The following is a 21,636-nucleotide window of genomic DNA, read 5'->3' on the forward strand; positions in this document are numbered from 1 at the left end:
CTCTGTCAGACATGGCCGTGGGGGGCGGGGAGGAGGCGAACGACGCGGCAGCAACGCTGCAAGTGCTACATGAACTTGCGGGAGAGGCTCCGGAGGAGGCCGTCCCCGACGGAGCGGTTCGGGCCGCCCTCCCCCGATTCCTGCGACTGGTGGGAATGGCGGAGGCAGAGATGGCGGGGGCGCTGCTCGGGATGGAGGGAGGCGCCCTGAGGATGGTGGCTCGGGTGGCCAAGCAGCGGGCGATACAGGTGACACGCCACTGGCAAGCGGTGGGGATTCCTCTCGAGTCGCTCGGGACGGAGCGCTTCCCCACGCTAGCCGCCTGTCCGATGGGTGCGGCGGTAAGTTTCGCACACTGTTCCACGTGAAGCCGGAAGACGGACCGGCGGCTACGAAGGTGGCTGAGGAGGTGGTCAGCGCCATCCTGGAACGGATTTCTGAACGGGTGGAAGGGGAAGCGGAGGAGGGGATGAGGACGCGCCTGTGCCACGCCATGCAGGGGCAGGGGGTGTTTGTGTGCTTCTGTTGTGCAGCCCCTGTGGTCCGTGAGAAGAGGAGACAAGGAGAAGGAGCGGCGGCGAGGGGGGGGCAGCCGTGGATCCGGCCATGTATATTCCAAGGGTATACCTTTGAGAGAATCCCCAGCGTCCCTACCCTCCTAGTCACAATCTCAATATCTCGACTCTCCAACACGAAGTGCTGCGATCGGGTTGCTCGGCCCATTTCTTTTTTACTTTCTTTTTTTGGCCCTGTGGGCACCCTATCGCTATCGTGCGTGAGCACGCTCGCAAGGCGGACGGTATGGTATTGCTAAAAATCTCTCTCTCACGGTATGGCAAGGCCAGCTCCGTGGCCGTGGGGCTCAGCGAAGAGTACAGCCACCCCCTCGCCGGAGAAAACAACGTCAGTTATTTCTTTCTTGCTTTCTTAAAAAGAAAAAAGAAAATCGCCCGCCCTCGGTTCTGCCATGATTGTACATGACTAGCGATGTGTCATAGTTCCTCTTGTGTAAGTAAGATGCGATACCCGCCCAAGGGGCGTCTACTTGGGTTTGTCCGCGACACATCGCGGGAGATTCATGCACGAGGTACCCGCCGCACCCCGCAGGGGCGTAAATACCGTGAGGGCCAACCTCGTCCTGCAACGGCCGCTCTCCTCGCCGCCTGCACGCTCGCCATCGCGGCCGCCGCCCTCCGCGCGCCCACCGCCGCCTCCGCCCGCCGCCTGCACACGCCCCTCGCCCGGGCCGCGCACGCCGCGCCGCTGCACGCGCCTCGGCTCGCCACCGCTGTGATGAGTGAAGGCTCGAGCGCGGTGCTGCTCTCGACTTGTGCAGAGGCGTGCGGCGAGCTCTCCGAGCTTGTGGCCGCAATCTACGGCCTCGTCTCGGCCGACGGCAGCGCGGCCACCCTCAAGCAGGACAAGTCGGTCTTCACGCTCGCCGACGGCCTCGTGCAGGCGCTGCTCCGGCGGTTGCTCGCGCCCCACGTCGCCAGCATCGTGGGCGAGGAGGACGAGAGCGAGATCAGCGTCGACCGGCCGCCCTTCCGCGCCGGCGAGCTCATCGCGCCCGCCGAGCTCGAGGCGCTCGTCCTTCGCACCCGCGACCGGGTGGATGCGCTCTCCGGCCAGCTGGCCGGAGGGGCGTTCGCCGACCTCACGCCCTTCATCGACCCGATCGACGGGACGCGCGAGTTTGCGTCGCGCAAGGGCGAGCAGTGCACCATCTGCATCGGCTTCGCCACCCCCACAGGCGCCGCGCACGCCGGCATCGTCTACCGGCCGCTCACCTCGCCGCCGACCTTCGCGCTTGGCTGCGCGGCGGAGGGGGTGGCGCGCAGCTCGCTCGGCGGCGGCGGCGGCGGCGCGCCGCGCACGCACACGCCGGCGGGCGGGGGCGGAGGCCGGCGCCTCGTGTGCAGCAACGGGAGGCTGAGCGAGTTTGTGATGTCACTCGGGGAGCGGCTGGGCGGCGGGCTGGTGCGGGCGGGCGGCGCGGGCAACAAGGCGCTGCTGCTGCTCGAGGGCGAGGCGTCCTGCTACATCCAGGACCGCGGCGTCTCGCGCTGGGACTCATGCGCCGCGCAGGCGGTCCTCGAGGCCCACGGGGGCTGTTTCGCAAAGCTGGCGGCGGTGGCGGCCGAGCCGGGCAGCCGGGCCTCGTACACGTACCTCGCCTCGGCGACGAACGCCGACTTTGAGCCGGGGCTCGCCGCCCTCACCCCGTACAATGCGCGCGCGCCGCCGCCCCCCGGCGGCGCCGACGCCCCGCCGCCGCTCGCGACGAGTGCAGAGCAGCTCAAGCCGTACTCCAACACGTGCGGCCTCTTCGCGCTGCCGCCCTCCGAGATGGCAAACCTCGAGGAGTACAGGCAGGCCGTCCGGGAAGCAGCGGCGCGCCACCCACCAGCCTACGACTGAGCGCCAAACTGACGCGCTTGGCCAACCCGCGAGGGCCACTAGCTTCACGGGCGTGGTGATCGTGGGTCGCTTTTGTGGTCTTTGAGAACACGTGGACATAGGAGTCAGATCTTAGAATTGTGTCGCCTACTACTATGTTTGAACACCACGTACCTGGCTTGTACCACTCTCAGACTACCACAGACACAGAAAACGAAAAACACGACGACACGAGGAACAGCAAGAGCAACAGGAAGAGGGCGCAAAAAATATGAAGCTGCAAGCTCTCTCGCCGGAGCTCCGAGCGAGCGTGGGATCGCGAGGATCGCGCGCCGGCGCGGGGATGTGCGCTTGCAGCACGACGACCACCCTGCCCCCCCACGACAAGAATCACTCAGGCTCACGACCCTGCCACGCCGCGGGCGTGCGTGCGTGCCGGTGAGCAGCTCAGTCCCTCCCGCTGCTCCTCCTGTCCGCCCGTCCCCCCTTGCCCGTGGCGGACTCGCCCGGCCGGACGGCGTAGCTCGACTGGGCGGTGATGTTGGTCGCAAACGCCGTGTAGATGTCGTGCATGTCGGTCACAAAGTCCATCAGGTTGATCTCGTTGCGAAACACAAGCACGCCAATGCCGCCAGGCTCCGGCGCCACCTCGGCCGCCGCGGCCGCCTCATCCTCCGCCACCGCCGCCACCGCCGCCACCGCCGCCGCCGCCGCCGCCCCTGCTGACTCGTCCTCGCAGTCGTCTGCGCCCGCCATGTGGATGGTGAAGGAGCCCGGCTCGCCCGTGGAGGCCGCGTTCAGGAGGAGGGAGTGCTGGATCTGAAGCTTGGGCGAGTGCAGGTGCCTGCTTATCCGGTCCAGCGCAATCATCAGCGGCTCGCGGTACCACGTGTACACAGCCAGGTTCTGATCGAGGAGCACCGCCGCCACCTGCTCCGCGAGCAGGAGGGGGCGGCCGGACATCTCGACCCCCTCGACACTGAGCCGCAGCCGTGCGCCGTCTGCGATACTCAGCTGCAGCAGCGCCAGCGCCCCCTCGCCGTTGAGCTCCCCGTGGTGTTCGCTGCGGCCAAGGCCACCCTCGCCGCCGCTGGAGCGTGTCCCGCCCCCTCCCCGATCTCCGCCCTCGCGCCGCGGCTCAACGCTGCGGCCGTCCGCGCCACCCGCCGCCCCACCCTCCGGCGCGCAAGCGGCGGGGACGGGCGAAGCGCGTGCTGCGCCCGCCGCCGCCGCCGCCGCCGGAAGGGGAGGGGGCGGCGGCGGAGGCGGCGGGAGCGGCGGGGCGTACTCCGCGTCGCGAATCCACCGTCGGCGGCGGACGTGGGTGAGGGCGTTCGAGGCGCTCAGCCAGCCGGTGTTGAAGTGTATTCCAAACTGCCAGCCCTCGTCGTTCTTGTTGCCGCCGTCGTAGTCGACGCGGAATGGGGAGGCCCACCGCCACCCGTCCCCGTCGGGCAGGGGCACCTCCTCGAGGGAGGACCAGCGCTGCGTGCCGTACTCGTCGGAGTAGTGCGAGTAGTCGAGCGGGAAGAGGTCGTCCGCCGAGTACTTTCGCAGCACCGTCAGCCGGCGCTCGTTCTCGTACACCTCCACCGTCCTCATCTGACGGCGCCTCGAGACGGGTTGTCGCCGAAGCGCGGCGTCGCCGGCCGCGCTCGGGGGCGGGCTCTTCGAGCCTGGGGCGAGGCTGGCGGGGGCGAGCGCCGCGCCGCCGCGCTCCTCGGCGCGATGAGCGAGGTCAGAGATGCTGGCGTCGCCTGCGCCGGCCCCGCCGCCAGCGTCGCCCAAGCCGCCGCCGCCGCGCGAGAGCGCGGCGCCGGTGCCGCCCCCGCCTGAGAGGCTATCGTCCGCCTCCACCGCCTCCCCGGACACATTCGCAGCCGAGGAGGGGAGCGGTGGCAGCGATGGCGCAGGAGGGGGTCTCCCCGCGCCGTCCAGGGCGACCTGGGGCAGCAGGCACGCCCGCAAAACCTCATTCGAGCCAACCAGCAGCGAGCCGGTCGCCTTTGTGATTAGCGTGCGGAGCACCTCGAGGCCTCGCGACGCGAGCCCCCGCACCCCGTCCCCGCCCGCCGGCTCCGCCCCCGCCGCCGCCGGAGCCGTCGGCGCGTGCGTCGGGGATTGTGACGGGGATGCGAAGGACGGTGTGGCCCCACCTCGCTCCTCGGTGCCGTCGCCCGTGCTGCCGCCGCTCGTCGAGAGGCGCTCGAGCAGGGAGAGCACGACCTCTAGCCGGCCGTCGGCGCGCATCGACGAGAGCAGCGCGAAGGGGCGTGCGCGCGGCGGCGAGAGGAGGCGGGAGATGCTGGCAGTGCCCTCGTACAGGGCGCGCGGCACGGAGAGCGAGAGCGTGCCGTCGCCGCCGCCGCGCAAGGCGCCCGAGACGGAGACGGAGACGCGGTGCATGTTCGTGCGGAGCGAGGCCAGGTAGGAGCGCGCCTCGGCGCGGAAAGTGTCGAGGGCGGCCGACGCCGAGCCGTGCCCGGCGGAGTTGGACGCGAGCTGCGCGGCGATGGCGTCGGCGATCGCGCCGAGGAGCTTCTCCGGCTCGAGCTCGATCTCGAGGCGGAGGCAGCGCAGCACGACCTGCGCGGGCTTACGCTGCAGCGCCTCGATGCGCTCGAGCAGCAGCTCGACGTCCGCGGGCTGCTCCTCGCTCTGCAGGGCGTACAGCGCCTCTTGCCACAGCGCCACAATCTCCGACCGGAGCGGCTCGGCCCGGCGGGCGCCGTTGAAGTAGCGGAGCACCTCCGCGAGCGAGCGGAAGGGGAGGGGCGACGTGCCCGCCGCGGCGGCCGCCGAGGAGTGCGAGGTCGGCGAGACGGGGGCCGCGCCGGTGGAGGCGGCGAGCGGCGTGCGCAGCGCGCGAGTCACCAGCTCGGGCGTGAAGGCGGCGGGCGTGAAGGCGGCGCCCAGCGAGGGCGCGAGGGCGTCGAGCGAGGGCAGCGAGTCGAGGCGCACCAGCCGCTGCACCGCCACCAGCTGCTCCACCTGCGCCCTCGAGATGCCGAGCAGCCGCGCCGCGTCCGCCGCCGCCTCGCCTCCGCCGCTGAGGTTCGCGTCGAAGGTGCGGACGGGGATGCCGCGCACGGACACGTCGACGACGACCTCGGCGCCGTGCCGCGCGGCCTTGAGGTAGGCGCCGAGGTGCGGGCCGAGCTGTCCCATGAGCAGGTGCCGCGTCATCCCCTCGATCACCGCCTGCATCAGCAGCCGCAGCAGCTTCTCCGGCGCGTACTCCGACTCGGCGCCGGCCGACGAGGAGGCCTCCCTCTTGAACTGCAGCAGCTCGATCTTGAAGCCCGACTCGAGCTTCCAGCTGCGCCGCTTCGGCAGGTAGACGAGGGGCAGGACGGCCTTGAAGCGCGCGGAGAGGTCGATGCGCGTGAAGGAGATGTTTGGCGCGAGCGAGATGCCAAAGAGGTCGCGCCGGTTCACCACAGAGACGCCCTCGCCGAGGAAGCGGAGAGCGCCGCCAGAGCCTGCGGGAGGCGGAGGAGAGGGGCGGTGAAGAGCGCAGGGGGCAGCGCCTGCAGCCTCGACCTTGCGACGTGGTGGTGCCTTCGTGCGCGCGCGTCTGGCAGATTTGACGGTACCGCATCTACAGTAGCGGGCCCGAGCCTCCGCAGCCCGCGCCGCCTTCCCACGTCACTCGCAAAGAGGGCACCTGCGCGTGGCCGTGCGCGGAGGTGCCGGCGGCGACGCTGATGCGCAGGACCCCTGAGAGGTGCTCGAGGAGCAGCTCCTATTCACACGGAGCCGCGTGCACGCGCGGGTGGCGGCGGGAGGAGCGGGGGAGGAAAGAGAGGCAGCCGTGCCTTGAAGCCGACGTAGGTGTCGTTGTACGAGAAGCGCAGGGAGAAGCCGCTGGCGGCGGGGAAGTAGTGGGCGCGGCGCGCATCCTCCAGATCATGCTGCGTCCGCAGAAGCTTGTCCTCCAGCTGGCCGAGCAGCAGCTCGATGTCGGCTGAGCCGCCGCCGCCGCCGCCGCCGCTGCCGCCGCCGCTGCCGCCGCCGCTGCCGCCGCCGCCGCCTGCCGCCTTGGCAGCCGCTTCGAATCGCTCGGCCTTGGCGAGCTGCCCTTGGGCAAGCTTCATCTCTCGCTCGAGCAGCCCGATGGTTTCCTCCATCGCATTGATCTGGTGTCCGAGCACCTCAGATTCGCGCCGCCACCGCTCGCTCGCGTGCCGCGAGCTCTCGGCTTCTGCAACGTGCAAAGCGGCGAAACGAGCCCGCAGGAGGGACGCGGTCTCCTCGGGGCAATGGTCTGCGAGATCGGAGTGGGAGGCGGACGTGTCCATGTGGCTCGGTGTGCGCGGTGGCGCGAGAGCGCCATCTTTGGGGCGACGTGAAAAAGAATTTTGCACTTAATACCGAAAAAACGACTTTAGGTGCACTAATTCCGCGCGCCAAAAAAGCAGTCCGACCCTCTACGTGCTCCGACGCAACAGCCCTGGTTCGGTCCGCGAGCTAGATGCATGCTTACCTCGCCCTGCTGCTCGGTACCAACGCAAACAGCAAACACAAAACAAAACTATCTCTCTCTCTCTCCCAACGCACCGTCTTCTGGGAGATCCGGGATGCCACTCACGCGCGTCTCCGATTCACACGTACTCGGGCCCGCGCACACACACCAATCCTTTCTCATCATGTCGCGTAACTAGAGCGAGGCGCGGCGTGAGAGCAGGCGGACATCGCTTCCAGGGAGGGGGGCGCCCTTCTCTCCACACCACATGCTAGGGGGGGGGTCCGACCCCCCCCCAGCACCTTCACCACATGCTAGGGGGGGGTCCCGCCCCCCCCCAGCACCTTCACCACATGCTAGGGGGGGGGGGGGGGGGGCACATGCTAGGCGGACCGGAGCCCAGGTCTGGGGTCCACATGCTACACGAAACCGGAGCGGGCGGGACTCACTTCTCACCAACAGTAATTTCTCTCGATCTCGCCAGCTTGGCTCGTACTCCCCTCCTCCCCCACAGCAATCCTCCTCCAACAGCGCTTCAGCGGCTCCTCGCCCTACTCGAGTAGTCCTCGCCGCAGCGGCTCGTCGACGTGGGACAGAGAACTAGGACTCCCGTCACTGCGTCGTGGCACCCTCGCCGCTCATGCGCCGAGCATGGCACCGTCGCGAGATCTCCGCCATGTGCTGTGAGAAACAAACAAAGAAAGAATTTTGAAGAAAGAAAGAAAACCCGCCCGCGAAATTCTTTTCTTACGCGCCGCCGTTAGCTGGAGCTTGAGGGCGAGGCGGAATCGCCCATGCCGTCACTGGAGGAGCTGCGGGCGGCGGCCGACGCTACGGCGGAGGCGGAGGCGGAGAGAGCGCTTGCAGCGGCAAGGGCAGCAGAGAACGTAGTTTCAGCAGCGAGGGCCGCGGCAGCGGCGGCGGCAGGCCGCGCGGCGGAGGCGGAGAGAGCGCTCGCAGCGGCGAGGGCAGCAGCAAACGCAGTTTCAGCAGCGAGGGCCGCGGCAGCGGCGCCTTGCGGAGACCCCGACGACGACGCCCCGCCCACGTACTGGCTGGGCGAGCTGCCGCCGGAGCTGCACCTCCGCATCCTCGAGGGCGTCGACGACTTCTCCGACTGCGCCGCCTTCAGCCTCGCTTCGCCGCGCCTCGGCCTCCTCGCCCTACGCAGCGGCCTGGCGCGCTTCAAGGACCCTCTCTTCGCCGTGGCGATGCGGCTGCTGCTCAGCCAGCGTCTCGTCGGTACCTTCGGCGTGGTGACGCTCAGCGAGGACACCCTCCGCAGATACGCCGCCGACCGCCAAGCCAGCGCTGGCCACTTCCCATGGCTTGCGAGGGTGAGCCCGGCGCTCTGCATCTCGGCAGTAGAGGGGGCAGCGGACGAGCGTCACGACGAGGTGTGGGCGTTGCGACGCGGCGAGGAGAGCGGCGCGAAGCTTCGGGCGCGTCACTTGCAAACCGGGCAGGTGCATCACTTCAAGGGCGAGAAAGGTGCGGAGCGGATGGTGCGCGCGGAGTTTGCCGACGGCAACGTGCTGTACTTCGAGGGCGAGGAAGGCGCGCAGCGAATGGTGCGCGTGGAGTCTGCCGACGGCGACGTGCAGCACTACCTGGGCGAAAGAGATGCGGAGCGGACGGTGCGCATAGAGTTTGCCGACGGCGAAGTGCAGCACTACGAGGGCGAGCAAGGGGCGGAGCGAATGGTGCGCGTGGAGTCTACCGGCGGCGACGTGTCGTACTACGAGGGCGAGAAAGGTGCGGAGCGGAGGGTGCGCGTGGAGTTTGCCGATGGCAACGTGCTGCACTACGAGGGCGAGGAAGAGCGGATGGTGCGCGTGGAGTCTGCCGACGGCGACGTGCTGTACTACGAGGGCGAGAAAGGTGCGGAGCGGAGGGTGCGCGTGGAGTTTGCCGACGGCGACGTGCAGCACTACTAGGGCGAGCAAGGCGCGGAGCGGAAGCGCCAAGCTGGCGAGATCGAGAGAAATTACTGTTGGAGGGAAGGAGTGAGGCCGAGCGTTTTTGATCTCTGGATCTGTGGGCGCCCGCCCGCCGCCTCTGAGGGGGTCGGGCCCCCTAGACTGAAAACAAAAACAAGCTCGAAAACAGCCAAAATCAGCCTGCGAGAGAGGCACTGCGCGCCGCTGACCTCAATGTGGGGATGTGTGCCGACACCAATACTGATCTAAAACCTGGAAACCCTTCGGTTCAAAGCCGACCCTAAGCGCCATCCTTCCTGCTCTCACCTGATGCTGCTTCCCCGCGCCGCCTCCTTGGGCCCCCTTGGGCGTATTTTCTACTCCCAGTGGGGTCCCGGGCCCCCGGGCCCCCTCTTGTTTTCTGTTTTCTGTTTTTCAAAACGCCCGCCCGCCCGCCACCCCGAAGCGGCTCGGCCCCCCACAGATCCAGAGATCAAAAACGCTCGGCCTGAGTCCCGCCCGCTCCGGTTTCGTGTATTGCGGCGCGGCGGGGTCTGTTCTCTCGTCTACACGCTCTGAGTACCGTACGGGTAGCGTGAATACGTATGCATTTCTTTCGTAACGAGCTGCGACTAGGCGTGCTATGCCCCCCAGGATACCAAAAGCTCCGAGCCAGACCTGACGGCTGCTGGTGCTGAACGCTGGCCGGGACATACATGATATATACAGCCTGGCACGCGCCGCGCCCCGCGCGCCGACGACAGCACCACAAGCTGACAGCCGAGACAGCCCTGATTGATGTCTCTGTGCGTGACAATACCCCCGGCAATGAGTGTACTGCACCTCTAGTCTACCTACCTATGGATTCGAGCACGCGCCCCAATGTCAGAGCGCGCACTGCTTCGTGAACACGTTGTCCGACTCGAAGAGCTCGGTGTAGTCCTGCGCATCCCTGGCTGCCAGAGGACCCTTCATGTGCAGCCTTGGGTTTGGCTTCTCGTACGCGAGGATGGTGGTGCCGCGGCGCAGCCCGGTCATCGGCCACATCGCGTCACGCGTGTCGATGTACGTGATCGCCACATCGTGGCGGTTCTCTTCGTAGCATCGGTGCAGCAGTCCCGGTCCGGAGAGCAGCAGCGCGCCAGCTGTGATCTTTGAATGGTCTACGCTGCGTCTCCTCACATTCGCCACGATGTGATCGATCATGCATTTGGCGATCGGCGAGCCTGGGACTGAAGCGAGCATCTTCATCTGCATCCCGGGAACCGGCGTACCCATGCGGGCGGGGTCGAAGCCCTGCGGCTGGTCGTGGCCGAGGGTAAAGCCGCTGCAGGGCGAGTACAGTGTCGGCAGGGGATGGAGCGGCACGATGTCGGCGTCCAGGTACACACCGCCCTCGGCGTAGAGGGCGCAGAAGCGGAAGAGGTCTGCGCGCCACGCCGGCGCACTCAGGCACCGATACGCGTTTGCGGGCCGCCTGCCGAGGCGCTTGCGAATGTACTCGTGCGCCTCGGAGTCATTGAGGTGGTGAAAGCGGAAGCTCGGGTTGGAGAGGGAGACCCCTCGCTGTGTGAAGTCGGGCGTACCGGCGGAGACCGAGTGCAAGATGCGCGGCACGCGCTCCGGGCGGCCCTCGCAATCCGGCATGCTGAGCGGCAAACGCAGGTAGTCTCTGCAGAACCGGAGCATCCTGTCCCGGACGGGGCCGTCCTTTGGGATGACCATCTTGGAGTTGATGTGGCGGTTGCAGGTCATGCGGGTGTACGCGGTCTTTCGCCTGTCGGCCTCGCCTCTCCTTATAACACAGCACGGGTAGTCGGTCCCGCACGGCCTGGGCAGCTGACACCGGCTGCAGGCTGTGTCGTTCCAGATGCTCCAACGCAGCTCCTCCTCCGAGGAGAGGACCTCCGACACGGTGGGGCACTTTTCTGCCGCAAGCCGTCCGCCGTAGCCCTCGACAATGCTCGGGCCCAGCAGGGCGAGCATATGCGCGTAGCGGCTGCCCGGGCGAGCGCGCGACGGCCGCCGTGCAGACGGGCGAGGGAGGGCCGTGCGCCCGTCCCCGCGGCGCCGATTTTTAAAATCCCCGGGTTCGATTTTTACGGATCACGGGGGCCTTTCGATTGATCGCTGTGGACCGTGCGAGGGAAGAGACGGACTGCTGCGAAACATACCTAGTGCGGAGCGGGGCGGGGGGGAGGCGGGGCCGGCGGCGAGCCCGGAGCCCGCCCCCGCCCCCTTGCTTGGCCTTGGGGAAGTAAGGGAGGGCTAGGAGGAGTGCGGCGCGCGGGGGCGGGCGGATGGCAAGACGAGGGCGATGGTGGGCGCAGCAGAGGGAGTAGGCGGCGGCGACAGCGGGGGCGTAGGCGTGTTTTGGTTTGTTTGGTCATATGAGTAGAGTGTGTCTAGGTAGGTAGGTAGAAAGGTGAAGAACAGCCAGGCTCGGACTGGACACCAACGCGGTATGGGTGGACGCTAGACAGATGATGACGACACGCACGAGCGACACACAGACACAAACAAGCTCACAAGACACACAGCCAGCTGGCTGCCACACACCCTGAGTTGGCGTACACATAACTCAAGGCCACATCCTCCCTGTCGCCCCCCCCAGCACTCCAAGGTGCCAAGAGAAACAAACAAGGGCACAACAAACAACAGACGACAGGAAGTGACATGTGAGGCTAGAGCAGCATGCTCCACCTCTAGCAATCTCTCCGGCCGGCGAGGCACGGACGAGACCGTATGTGGGGTCTAGTGAGGTGTCTATGGACGCCCTCCTCATGGGCTAGCTGCCTGCGGCTAGCCCTAATCTCGCACTCACGGACAGTGACAATCAAATGGGTGAGTGTTTGCGAGCTGAGGCGCGTGTGCTAACTCCAGGCCGCACGTCGTGGCACTATGACGTAGGTAGACGTGCGACTGCAGCGCTGTGTCTCGCGCCTTGGAGAGGTTCGGCGGCGCCGAGAATTTTTTCCCCAAAGCCGGACTTCGACGACCTCCCACCACCATCGTTGCCGCGGATGCAGCTCCTGCTACTCCATGTGGTCCTTGCACTTCAAGGTGGTACACTTCAGGGTGGCACCTCATCACACAGTGCCATGCGCGCCACTGCTGCCTGCATCGCGGCGCCACCGGAAGCCGCTGGCGCCGCTCCTACCGCCGCCTCGGCTGCACGCCTGCGTGCAGGACGGTACTCCGCATACGAGCAGCTGCGCGGCCCCTACGACCGCGCCGCGCTGCAGCGATTCTTCGCGCTGCGGCCGCTCGAGTTTGGCGGGCGGCTGGTTGAGTTCACGAGGGCTGCCATCGCGATCCGCGACTCTTGGCGCCGCGAGTCGGACGACACCCAGGCTCGCGGTGTCCGGCTGCGAGAGCAGCTGGCGGTGCTCGGGCCGGTGGCGGTCAAGCTCGGCCAGACCCTCTCGCAGCGGCCCGACATCCTCGACGAGGAGATCTGCGAGGAGCTCAAGCCGCTGCAGACCACAAACAAGCCGTTTGACGACGCCGAAGCGATGCGGCTGCTGTCCGAAGAGCTGGAGTGGCGAGGGCCGATCGCGCCGGGGGTGTGCGCGCCGGAGTGCGCCGAGCCCGACGGCGCGCCGCTCTTCGCCTCCATCAGCGCCAGCCCCATCGCCAGCGCCTCGCTCGGCCAAGTCTACAAGGCGACGCTGCACGACGGCTCCGAGGTGGCGGTGAAGGTGCAGAGGCCCTCTGCGATGCGGCAGGTCCGCCCGGCCGCAAGCCATAGGCCGTAGTCGCCCCCAGCAGCGAGGGCGGCGGGCGCACGCAGCGCACGCCGCCGGTGCTGCTCCCGCCGGGGGAGTGTGGGACAGCAAGTCGCGCGAGTGCGAGTAGTCGGCAGTCGTCGGCAGTCGTCGGCAGTCGGCCTAGCAGGGAGAGCTCGGGCTGGCTGGGGCGACGCTGTGTGCCCAGTGTGGCCGACTGTCTCCCTCTCCACCCACCCCCGGCACCGCCTGACGGCGTCCGAACGCGCCCCGCCGCCCGAAGGTTGCGACCGACTTTGCGGTGCTAACGACGGTCAGCGCTCAGATTGATCCGTGTGGAGACAGTCCGACCACGACCTACTGCCGACGCTTCACGACACGCCTCCCACGCCACCGCTCACCACCCGCCCTCCTCCGCCGCCGCGGCAGGTCCTCTACGGCATCCAGTCGACGGGGTGGGGGAACGGCGACCTGGTCGAGATCACCGACATCGTCGCCGCCGGCGTGTTTGAAGAGATGGACTACCGGAACGAGGCGGTCAACGCGCAGCGCTTCGAGCGCTCGCTCGACTTTTTGGGGTGCGGCGCCACTCCCGCGGCAGCGACACACCGCCGGCCCGCCTCCCCTCCTCCGACCGCGCACGCAAACCGGCAATCATCGGAGCGGAACGATGTCTCGCCGCCGCCCCGCTCGCCCGCCACGCACGCCCCGAGTCCCTCACCCGACGCGCCCGCGACACGCAGGTACGTCTCCGTCCCGGCGGCGGTGCCGAGCTTGCCGCCCACGCCGCGCGTGCTCGTCACCGAGTGGGTAGCAGGCCGGCTCGCCGAGATGCGGAGTTCGGGCCTCTACTAGCACTCGAGAAGGCTTCGGCTGTGCTCAGCTGCATGCCCTCTACTAGCCGTTGTACTGTTAGCCGTTGTTCTCACGCGGCGCCCCGAGTGCAACGGCACGATCTTGTATTCACCACCCTGTCCTCGGTGTCTCCGCATCGCCATCCCCGCCCGTGCACTGACCCCCCCCCCCCCCCCCCAAACGATCCGGTTCCTTCCCAACTCAGGCCGACACCTAAGCGACCTCTCTCGCGAGGAGGGGACGCGGATGACAAACATGGCGGTGGACGCCGTCACCGCCTCGCTCGTGCTGACTGGCTTCGTCCACGCCGACCCGCACGAAGGCAACATCATGCTGGGCGACGACGGGCGGCTCTACTTCCTCGACTTTGGGCTGATGTCCGAGGTGCGCGCCGAGATCATGGAGGCGTTCGCGTACGGTGCCGCGCTTTAGATGCGGGACGTGCGGACCCTGGCAGCTGGCGCTCCCGAAGGCATGGGCTCGGCTGCACTCGGCCGATTTGCGGCCGTGTTCGCCCTTGGGTTTGAATGCACAGCACGAGGCTGCGCCCCCGCCCTCACTTGCCCGTACTCGTGCCCCGCAGGCATCCAGTGCGTTCTCAACAAGGACTGGCGCGGACTTGTCACCGCGTTTGTCCAGACGGGCTTCGTGGGCACGGGGCCATCGAGCGCCGCGCTGCCTGACCACAGCTCCCGGCTTGAGGCGCGGCTTCTGCGTTCCTGCAGGCACGCCCATCGAGTACCGCGAGGACACGACGGGCGAGTTTGGCAGCGGCTCACCCGAGGCGACCTCCGACGAGCCTCCGCTCCGCACACACCGCCCCTGCCCAGCCCATGCTCACACCGCCCCTGCCCAGCCCATGCTCACACCCGCGCGCCAGATGGGAGCGTCAAGCCACGCACCTCTCCCCTGCCGCCCCTCTCCCGCACCTCTCCCCTGCAGGCCATGGCGGCGGAGCTCGAGGAGCGTATGGAGAGCGTGCCGGGAGGCACCTCGCGCTTCGGCGCGCTCTCTACGGTCCTCTTCGACATGGGCAACCAGTGGCGCATGCGCGCGCCGCCCGCCGCCAACCCCCCCCAAAGCCCGCGCGTGCGGGTTGACCGGGGGCCGTGCCGGCCGCAGGTACACGCCGCCGTACATCATCCTGCTCATCCGCACCTTCCTCACGCTCGAGGTGGCCACAGATCGGCCCCGGGACCACCCGCCATCGCCCGAGAGTGCCCGAGGCTTAGGCAAGGTCGCCTGCTCACCACCGCTCTCCCCACCCTCGAGGGCATCGCCGGCCAAGTCGACCCAAACTTCAACATCTACGAGGTGTCGCTACCGTGGGCGGTGCGGCGCCCTCGATGCGGAAGACGCACTCTTGTCTTCCGACCAGCTCTAGAGGACACGGAGTCCGCTGTATTCAGCCGCATGCGCCTGTCTCTCCACTCCTGGCCCCTGTACTCACGCGATGCCCGGGATGCACCGCAGTCCATAGTCTCGTCCCGACGTCTGTGGGCTCACGACGCAGGTGCGGCGCGCGCTCAGCCCGTCGACGAGCGCGGGCGAGGAGGCGCTGCGTGGCGCGCTGCTCGCGTCGGACAACACGCTGCGCTGGGACCGCGTCAACGAGCTGATCGAGCAGCAGCAGCTCGCAGCGCCGGCAGGCGAGCAGCAGGCCGTGGAGGCCGAGGGGGCGGCCGAGGGGGCGAGCGCGGCCGCGGCGGCGGAGGGGCCTGTCGGCGGCGCCGCCACGCCACCCGCCACGGCGGACCCGCTGGACGCCGTGCGCGTGCTGCTCGGCTCCCCTCCCGTAGATGCGACCACGTGCCGTCAACTCCCCCCCAAACCCCCAACCTCCCCCACCTCTCTACATCTGGACAAGCCTCACGGACACCGTGCCCCGGCGACCCCCCCCCCCCCCTTTTCAAAACCGTTCGGCGTGGGGAGCCCCGGGCGCGCGGTCCGCGTCGACGCGGCAGTGGTTGCTGGCAACTTGCGGTCCTCACCCTCCCACCCCCGTCTTGTCGCAGGCTCGCCGGGAGGGGCGACGCTGCGCCGCATCGCCCGCAGCCCTAGATGCGAACACAGACCCGTGTACTCAAACGGGCCCTCGAGAGGACACGCACTCCGCTGTGCTCAGCTGTGCTCAGCTGTGCTCAGCTGTGCTCAGCTGTGCTCCCCCCCCCCCCCCCCCCCGAGATCCGAGGAGTGAATGCCGTACTCACGGCGCAGGCGCGCGACCTCGACTCGACCGAGCTCCTCACGACTCTCACCACCTCGCGCAAGACGCGCCACCTCCGCCGCCTCGGCGTCCGCATGCTCGCTGAGTCGCTCACGCAGCGCTTCGCCGCCGCCCTCTCGCCGCCGCCGAAGCACGAGCGGCCTCCACCCCTAGACGCCGAGTACAGACCCGTGTGTTCCGACCAGCTGTCGGAGAGGACACGTGTTCCCCTGACTTCCGCGGTACTCACTCGCAGCCCTCGTGTTCACGCGATGCGCCGAAGACACGGGCGCGGATCCCTCACTCTGGCGTGTTCCCGACGCAGGCGGCCGCCGCCAGAGCAGCTGCCTGTCAGTCCGGCGAGCGAGGCGTTGCGGCGGCGCCGGGCCGAGCGGCTGGCGGGCGTGCGCCGGGTGCTCGTCGCGTCACACTTACAGCGGCAGGTGAGGGCGGGCTGGAGGGGCGCCGCGGCGATCGGCGCCGTGGGTTTGCTCTTCTTCCGCGTCGCGGTGGTTGCGTTTTGCAAGGCGGCGGTGCGTACGCTGCCGGGCGCGGTCGGCGGGATCAGGCGGGCGGTGTTACGCGGGTGAGGCCGCGTTGCGAAGCACTCCCCGTAGGAAGAGGGATGGGGGTGGAGAGAACGAGACAGGCTAGGAGGTAGGAGTTCTGCATAAAGCATAAAGAATGGTGTAACGCAGAGGGAATTCTTTTGCGCGAGGGAGTTTGTTGTCGGCCGCCTCGCGGAACACCTAGAAGAAGAAGACCTTCTTGTGTACACATATATGCGGCGCCTCCCATGCCGTCACTGGGAGAAGGTGCGGGCGGCGGCCGACGCTGCGGCGGAGGCGGAGGCGGAGAGAGCGCTCGCAGCGGCGAGGGCAGCAGGAATCGCAGTCGTCGCCGGCAAGCACGCGGTGCTGCCCGAAGGCATGACGCACCTGCCGGACCGGGCGTTTCGGTACTGCGCCTCCCTCGTCTCGGTCGCCTTCCCGAGCAGCCTCGTCTCGATCGGCGACGGAGCCTTCTCCGGCTGCTCCTCGCTCGTCTCCGTCACCTTCCCGGCCAGCCTCACCTCCATCGGCAGCCACGCCTTCGAGCGCTGCTCCGCCCTCACCACCGTCACCTTCCCCGCCAGCCTCGCCTCCATGGGCGGCTGCGCCTTCGAGCGCTGCTCCGCCCTCGCCCGCGTCACCCTCCCCGCCGGCCTCACCTCCATCGGCGGCTACGCCTTCTTCCGCTGCTCCTCCCTCGCCAGCGTCGCCTTCCCCGCCGGCCTCACCTCCATTGGCGGCGGCGCCTTCCGCGACTGCCCGCTCACCCGCGTCACCTTCCCCGCCGGCCTCACCTCCGTTGCCAACCTCGCCTTCCGCGGCTGCTCCTCCCTGACCCGCGTCACCGTGCCAGACACCGCCACCATCAGCCCCAACGCCTTCCCTCCCGCCACCACCGTCCTCCGCCTCCCGCCCGCAAGCATGCGCGACCTGCAGCGCTGGTGCGAGGCGGTGGACGGGGCTCTGGCCTACAAGCGTTGCCGCCCCCTCCTTTACGGCTGGCTAGAGCGGGCCCAGACCAGGCTCGGCTCTTACGGCCCGGACGGCGCGGCGCGCCAGCGCGACCGCGAGGAGTTCGAGGGCGATTTTGGGCTGCTTGTAGACTGACAATCTGTCTCAAGTGGGATTTCCTTTGCCAGAGGGGTCAGATGAAAAGATGCCCGGAACAGCCACAAAGCGCACTGGGCAACGACTGTACTAATGCCGGGGATCACACTGCTATACTCTTTATCCTCCAGACATGCATGTCTCTGACTAAAGATACACGAGCACCACAAAGTCGCGAAATTTCCTGAAATTCTGAGCCCTGGCTGTCAGGCTGTCAGGTGCTGTCAGGTGATCTGTCAGGCTGTCAGGCACTGTCAGGCCTCGAGTGTCAGGCACTGTCAGGTGCCTCGTCTGTCACGTCAGAGAGGTGCTCTGCTGTCAGTGCTGTCGGGTGCTGTCGGGTGCTTGTCTGACATCAGAGGGGCTCCGTAGCTGTCGGGTGCTGTCGGAGCTGTCGGGTGTTGCCGTCAGACGCTGTCGGAGCTGTCAGAGCTGTCGGGCTGCTGCTGCTGTCAGACGTTGGGCTGTTGCTGTCAGGTGCTGTCACAGGTGGTGCTGTCGGGGTGCTGTCAGGCTCTGACACACACCAGCCACACTTATGACACTATCAAGAGGAGACCAGCAGGACTCTACTACACATACTCTCAGCCTCTCCTCCTTCACGGCGTGATCACGCCGGCGGCGGCGGCCGCCTGGGGAGCGCAGATGGAGGCGCAGGCGCAGGCGGCGGCGGCGGCAGCGCGGCACAGACGGCGGCGGCCACCCCCACCCAGACGCCGTAGGCATATGACTGTAGGGCCCCAGAAGGCTAGCTGGTAGCTTCATTTGTAGTAGCACAGCCGCCGGTGCTAGAGAGGGGTCCGCAGAGGTGGGGCGGGAGGGGCGGAGGGTTGAGAGAGAGACCCATGAGAGAGACCCATGACTCACATGCACAACAACAACAACAACATGTACATGTACATGTGCATGCACCACACTCACATGTGTATGTCTTTGCATGTTTTGTTATACCCTCATGGGGCGCAAGAAAGAGGCTGCACGGCTGTGTACGGTCTGTGCTGCTGTCGGGCTGGTCGGGCTGTCGGGCTGTCAGCGCTGCTGTCAGGCCACTGTGTGCTGTCGGGCTGTCAGGCAGCTGTCAGGCTGTCACGTTAGGGCCTGACAGCGACGGAGCCCCTCTGATGTCAGACTCTGCTGTCAGGCTGTCAGATACGTGCTGTCAGACTGTCAGAGAAAGTGCTGTCAACGCTGTCAGGCTGTCGGGCCCACTGTCAGGCGCTGTCCGGGTTTGCTGTCAGGCTGTCAGACCAGGGCTCAGCTGAAATTTCGCGCTCTGAGCAGCAGCCGCATCGCCACGGCGAAGAGAGGGTCCTTGAAGCGCGCCAGGCCGCTGCGTAGGGCGAGGAGGCCGAGGCGCGGCGACGCGATGCTGAAGGCGGCGCAGTCGGAGAAGTCGTCGACGCCCTCGAGGATGCGGAGGTGCAGCTCCGGCGGCAGCTCGCCCAGCCAATCCGTGGGCTGGGCGTCGTCGTCGGGGGGTGCTGCCGCGGCCCTCGCTGCTGAAACTGCGTTCTCTGCTGCCCTTGCCGCTGCGAGCGCTCTCTCCGCCTCCGCCTCCGCCGCAGCGTCGGCCGCCCGCAGCTCATTCAGTGACAGCTCCAACCAGGCTGGCTGCTGCTCAGCCAGCGTCTCGTCGGTACCTTCGGCGTGGTGACGCTCAGCGAGGCCACCCTTCGCAGATACGCCGCCGACCGCCAAGCCAGCGCTGGCGACTTCCCATGGCTTGCGAGGGTGAGCCCGGCGCTCTGCATCTCGGCAGTAGAGGGCGCTGACGAGCGTCGCTTCGAGGTGTGGGCGCTGCGACGCGGCGAGGAGAGCGGCGCGGAGCTTCGGGTGCTTTACTTGCAAACCGGGCAGGTGCATCACTTCAAGGGCGAGAAAGGTGCGGAGCGGATGGTGCGCGCGGAGTTTGCAAGCGGCACTGTGCAGCACTACGAGGACGAGGAACGTGCGGAGCGGCTGGTGCGCGTGGAGCTTGCCGACGGCGTGGTGCAGCACTATACGAGGGCGAGCGAGGTGCGGAGAGGCTGGTGCGCGTCGACGGGCACGCCGCCTCGCTCTAGTTACGCGACATGATGAGAAGGGATTGGTGTGCCCTGCGGTCCGCGCGGCCCGAGTACGTGTGAATCGGAGACGCGCGTATGTGTGGCACCCGGATCTCCCAGAAGTCGGTGTGCGTTGGTACCGAGCAGCAGGGCGATGTATGTAGATCTAAACATGCCCGCTGACCGAACACGCGGGGTTGTTGCGTCGGCCGTCGGACTCGGAGCACGGACCTCGGACGGAGTCGGACTGGTGTGCATGTTTTATTGTCTGGGCGTTTATTTAGGGTCTTTCTGCGGGTCTTTGTGCTCCGGCTGTCGGTGTGGCACCGGTCCGTGGCTGCGAAGATGTCGTCATTGCTGTTCCGTGTCCAATCCCGTCATTTCTAAATAAACGAGGGGTGGGAGGGAGAAGGACAGCGACAGGGTCCTCCCCACATGTGGTCCTGCACGAGCAGGATCTTGCGTCTTGGGAAGGACGATCAGGGAGACAGGGACAGACACAACACACAAGGGGACGGGACCGGCGGGGGAGCTGCACCTTCTTTGTCATCGGAGTTTTTTTCCATGTATGTGGCTCTTACGTACATTCCCATTTGTTTTGTTTTTGTTTTCGGACGGAGGAAGGGAAGGACTCTGACACAAAAACACATCTCTCTCAGGACTCTGCTGACCAGGGTTTGCGATGAGGAGTGAGGAGGTTAGTGCACCACTAACAAGAAGAACAAGCTGCCGAGCCCAAATCACTGTGAGAGTCGTGATTTCTTGTTGGTTTTCAAAAATCTCTCCCCACTAACCGCCTTTTTTGAACAGTGAAAAGAAAGAAAGAAAACAGACAAACCCACACCAGGGATGGGGGAGGAGGACAGGGTCCCCACCTGCACGAGCAGGATTTTGGAAGGACGATCAGGGGGACAGGTGAACAGTAAGAAAGAAAGAAAGAAAACAGACAACCGGTGAACAGTGAGGCGGCCGGGAGGTAGCAGAAAATTCTCCAGTTCGCACCTGTCTCCTGTGTCGAGCCAGTCTACTAAAAAGAAAGAAAACGGACAGCCCAAGGGAGGGATGCTGTGAGCGAGAGTTGTTTGTTTTGGAGCACTTGGAGTGCAGTCATTAGCCTCACATACAGGAACATTTCACTTCTTTTTTCGTGAGCCGGTGTGTGTGCCAGTCCGCGCCAGTCCGCGCCCTTGTCGTGCCAGTGTGCAGAAAGAAAGAAAGAAAACAGACAACCCAAGGGAGCCCCGGCGGTGGAATTCTTTTTTCGACTCTCATCCGACTCCGGAGGCTAGGTCGCTGCCGCCACAACAGACGCGCATCGACCACTCGCTGCTCGTCTCGATGCACCTCCTTATTGTTCATACCGTCGCGGCGCTCCACGGCCGTGCGGGTCGAGTCTCTGGGCTGCCTGCTGCCAGCCGCCGCATCACGACCGCTCCAACCTGCCTCGATCCGGCTGCGGTGGTTGGCGGTGCTCGCACTCGACCTCTGCTCCCGGAGAGGGAACGCTCGGCTGAGGCTCCCACTGCTGCCGTGTAGGCATCTTATCGGATGGTGCGGTGCAGCTGCGGCTCGGTGCGGAGGAGGCGGCGAGGGCGCTCCCCGAGGTCGGCCGGGTGGCAGCTCCGGTCATCCAATCGGCGGCGGAGCAGGCGGCGGACGTGGCGCAGAAGCAGGCGCCCATTGTTGCCGAGAAGCTGGCCGCGGGCGTGGAGGCCGCCAAGCCAGTGCTCCAGTCCACCGGCGGCACGGTCGGCAAGGCGCTGAGCGGTGCTCTCACGCCCGAGCAGCTGCAGGTCCCGGCGGCAGCGCACACTTTTGCGCACCGCGACGCACGGCACCGGACCACGCCACAGAGCACACGATGGGCCCCCCACCACCCGGTGCAGCGCCACACTCGCCGTTGCGCCGCAGCCGCGCGCGTGGCTGTAGTCGGTGCAAAGTAGCCCAAGTCGGCCCGCCACGCGTCTCCGTCGCACGAGCCAGTCTTCCCTCCCCGCCAGGCGGTCGAAAAGTCGGGACGCGTGGCGGCGCAGGTCGGGGAGATCACCGTCAAGGCGGCGGCGACGGCGGCGGCTGTGGGCGGCAAGGCGGCCACCACCGCTGCGCCGGTCGTGAGCAGGATTGCCTCCGAGGGCCTCGAGGCGGGCAAGCAGGTGGCGCCGGTGGTGACCCGCGCCGCGCGGACCGTCTACGAGACGGGAGAGCTGCCGCCCGACGTCGGTGCGGGGCTCGCTCGCGCAGCGGAGCAGGGCTCGCGCTCACTCGCCTCGGGCGCCGCCGCCGCGTTTCGAGGGGCAGCCTCGCTGATCGACGAGCCTCCTCCGCCTGCGCCGGTCAAGGCGGCGGGCATCACGCTGCCG

General features: G+C 67.2%; 7 protein-coding genes across 7 annotated transcripts; 5 read left to right on the top strand and 2 right to left on the bottom strand.

The window, feature by feature from the left end:
• Nucleotides 1-11: 11 nt before the first annotated feature.
• On the top strand, nt 12-368 carry EMIHUDRAFT_235770 (hypothetical protein; the record flags this gene model as incomplete). Its single annotated transcript, XM_005779809.1, has 1 exon — nt 12-368. The coding sequence occupies one exon, from the start codon at nt 12-14 to the stop codon at nt 366-368; it is 357 nt and encodes a 118-aa protein (XP_005779866.1).
• A 745-nt stretch (nt 369-1,113) lies between these two features.
• Nucleotides 1,114-2,586, top strand: EMIHUDRAFT_457163 (hypothetical protein). Its single transcript, XM_005779810.1, has 3 exons — nt 1,114-1,830; nt 1,942-2,133; nt 2,299-2,586. Exons 1-3 carry the CDS (start codon nt 1,294-1,296, stop codon nt 2,419-2,421), a joined length of 852 nt encoding a protein of 283 aa, XP_005779867.1. The 5' UTR covers nt 1,114-1,293; the 3' UTR covers nt 2,422-2,586.
• A 4,930-nt stretch (nt 2,587-7,516) lies between these two features.
• Nucleotides 7,517-8,802, top strand: EMIHUDRAFT_235773 (hypothetical protein; the record flags this gene model as incomplete). The annotated part of the gene is made up of 2 exons (XM_005779811.1): nt 7,517-7,543; nt 7,963-8,802. The coding sequence occupies 2 exons, from the start codon at nt 7,517-7,519 to the stop codon at nt 8,800-8,802; spliced, it is 867 nt and encodes a 288-aa protein (XP_005779868.1).
• Nucleotides 8,803-9,669: 867 nt separating this feature from the next.
• EMIHUDRAFT_235775 (hypothetical protein) lies at nt 9,670-10,770 on the bottom strand (the record flags this gene model as incomplete). Its single annotated transcript, XM_005779812.1, has 1 exon — nt 9,670-10,770. One exon carries the CDS (start codon nt 10,768-10,770, stop codon nt 9,670-9,672), a length of 1,101 nt encoding a protein of 366 aa, XP_005779869.1.
• A 1,115-nt stretch (nt 10,771-11,885) lies between these two features.
• EMIHUDRAFT_457165 (hypothetical protein) lies at nt 11,886-16,163 on the top strand (the record flags this gene model as incomplete). Its single annotated transcript, XM_005779813.1, has 15 exons — nt 11,886-12,485; nt 12,560-12,589; nt 12,660-12,719; nt 12,796-12,825; nt 12,942-13,090; nt 13,256-13,350; nt 13,573-13,785; nt 13,951-14,105; nt 14,310-14,416; nt 14,490-14,541; nt 14,640-14,699; nt 14,881-15,151; nt 15,383-15,414; nt 15,585-15,754; nt 15,899-16,163. 15 exons carry the CDS (start codon nt 11,886-11,888, stop codon nt 16,161-16,163), a joined length of 2,289 nt encoding a protein of 762 aa, XP_005779870.1.
• Nucleotides 16,164-16,502: 339 nt separating this feature from the next.
• EMIHUDRAFT_73323 (hypothetical protein) lies at nt 16,503-17,231 on the top strand (the record flags this gene model as incomplete). The annotated part of the gene is made up of 1 exon (XM_005779814.1): nt 16,503-17,231. One exon carries the CDS (start codon nt 16,503-16,505, stop codon nt 17,229-17,231), a length of 729 nt encoding a protein of 242 aa, XP_005779871.1.
• Nucleotides 17,232-18,485: 1,254 nt separating this feature from the next.
• On the bottom strand, nt 18,486-18,982 carry EMIHUDRAFT_235778 (hypothetical protein; the record flags this gene model as incomplete). Its single annotated transcript, XM_005779815.1, has 2 exons — nt 18,486-18,689; nt 18,872-18,982. 2 exons carry the CDS (start codon nt 18,980-18,982, stop codon nt 18,486-18,488), a joined length of 315 nt encoding a protein of 104 aa, XP_005779872.1.
• Between the last annotated feature and the right edge of the window lie 2,654 nt (nt 18,983-21,636).

This window comes from Emiliania huxleyi (genome assembly GCF_000372725.1).
Source record: "Emiliania huxleyi CCMP1516 unplaced genomic scaffold EMIHUscaffold_225, whole genome shotgun sequence".
Taxonomy (NCBI): Eukaryota; Haptophyta; order Isochrysidales; family Noelaerhabdaceae; genus Emiliania; species Emiliania huxleyi.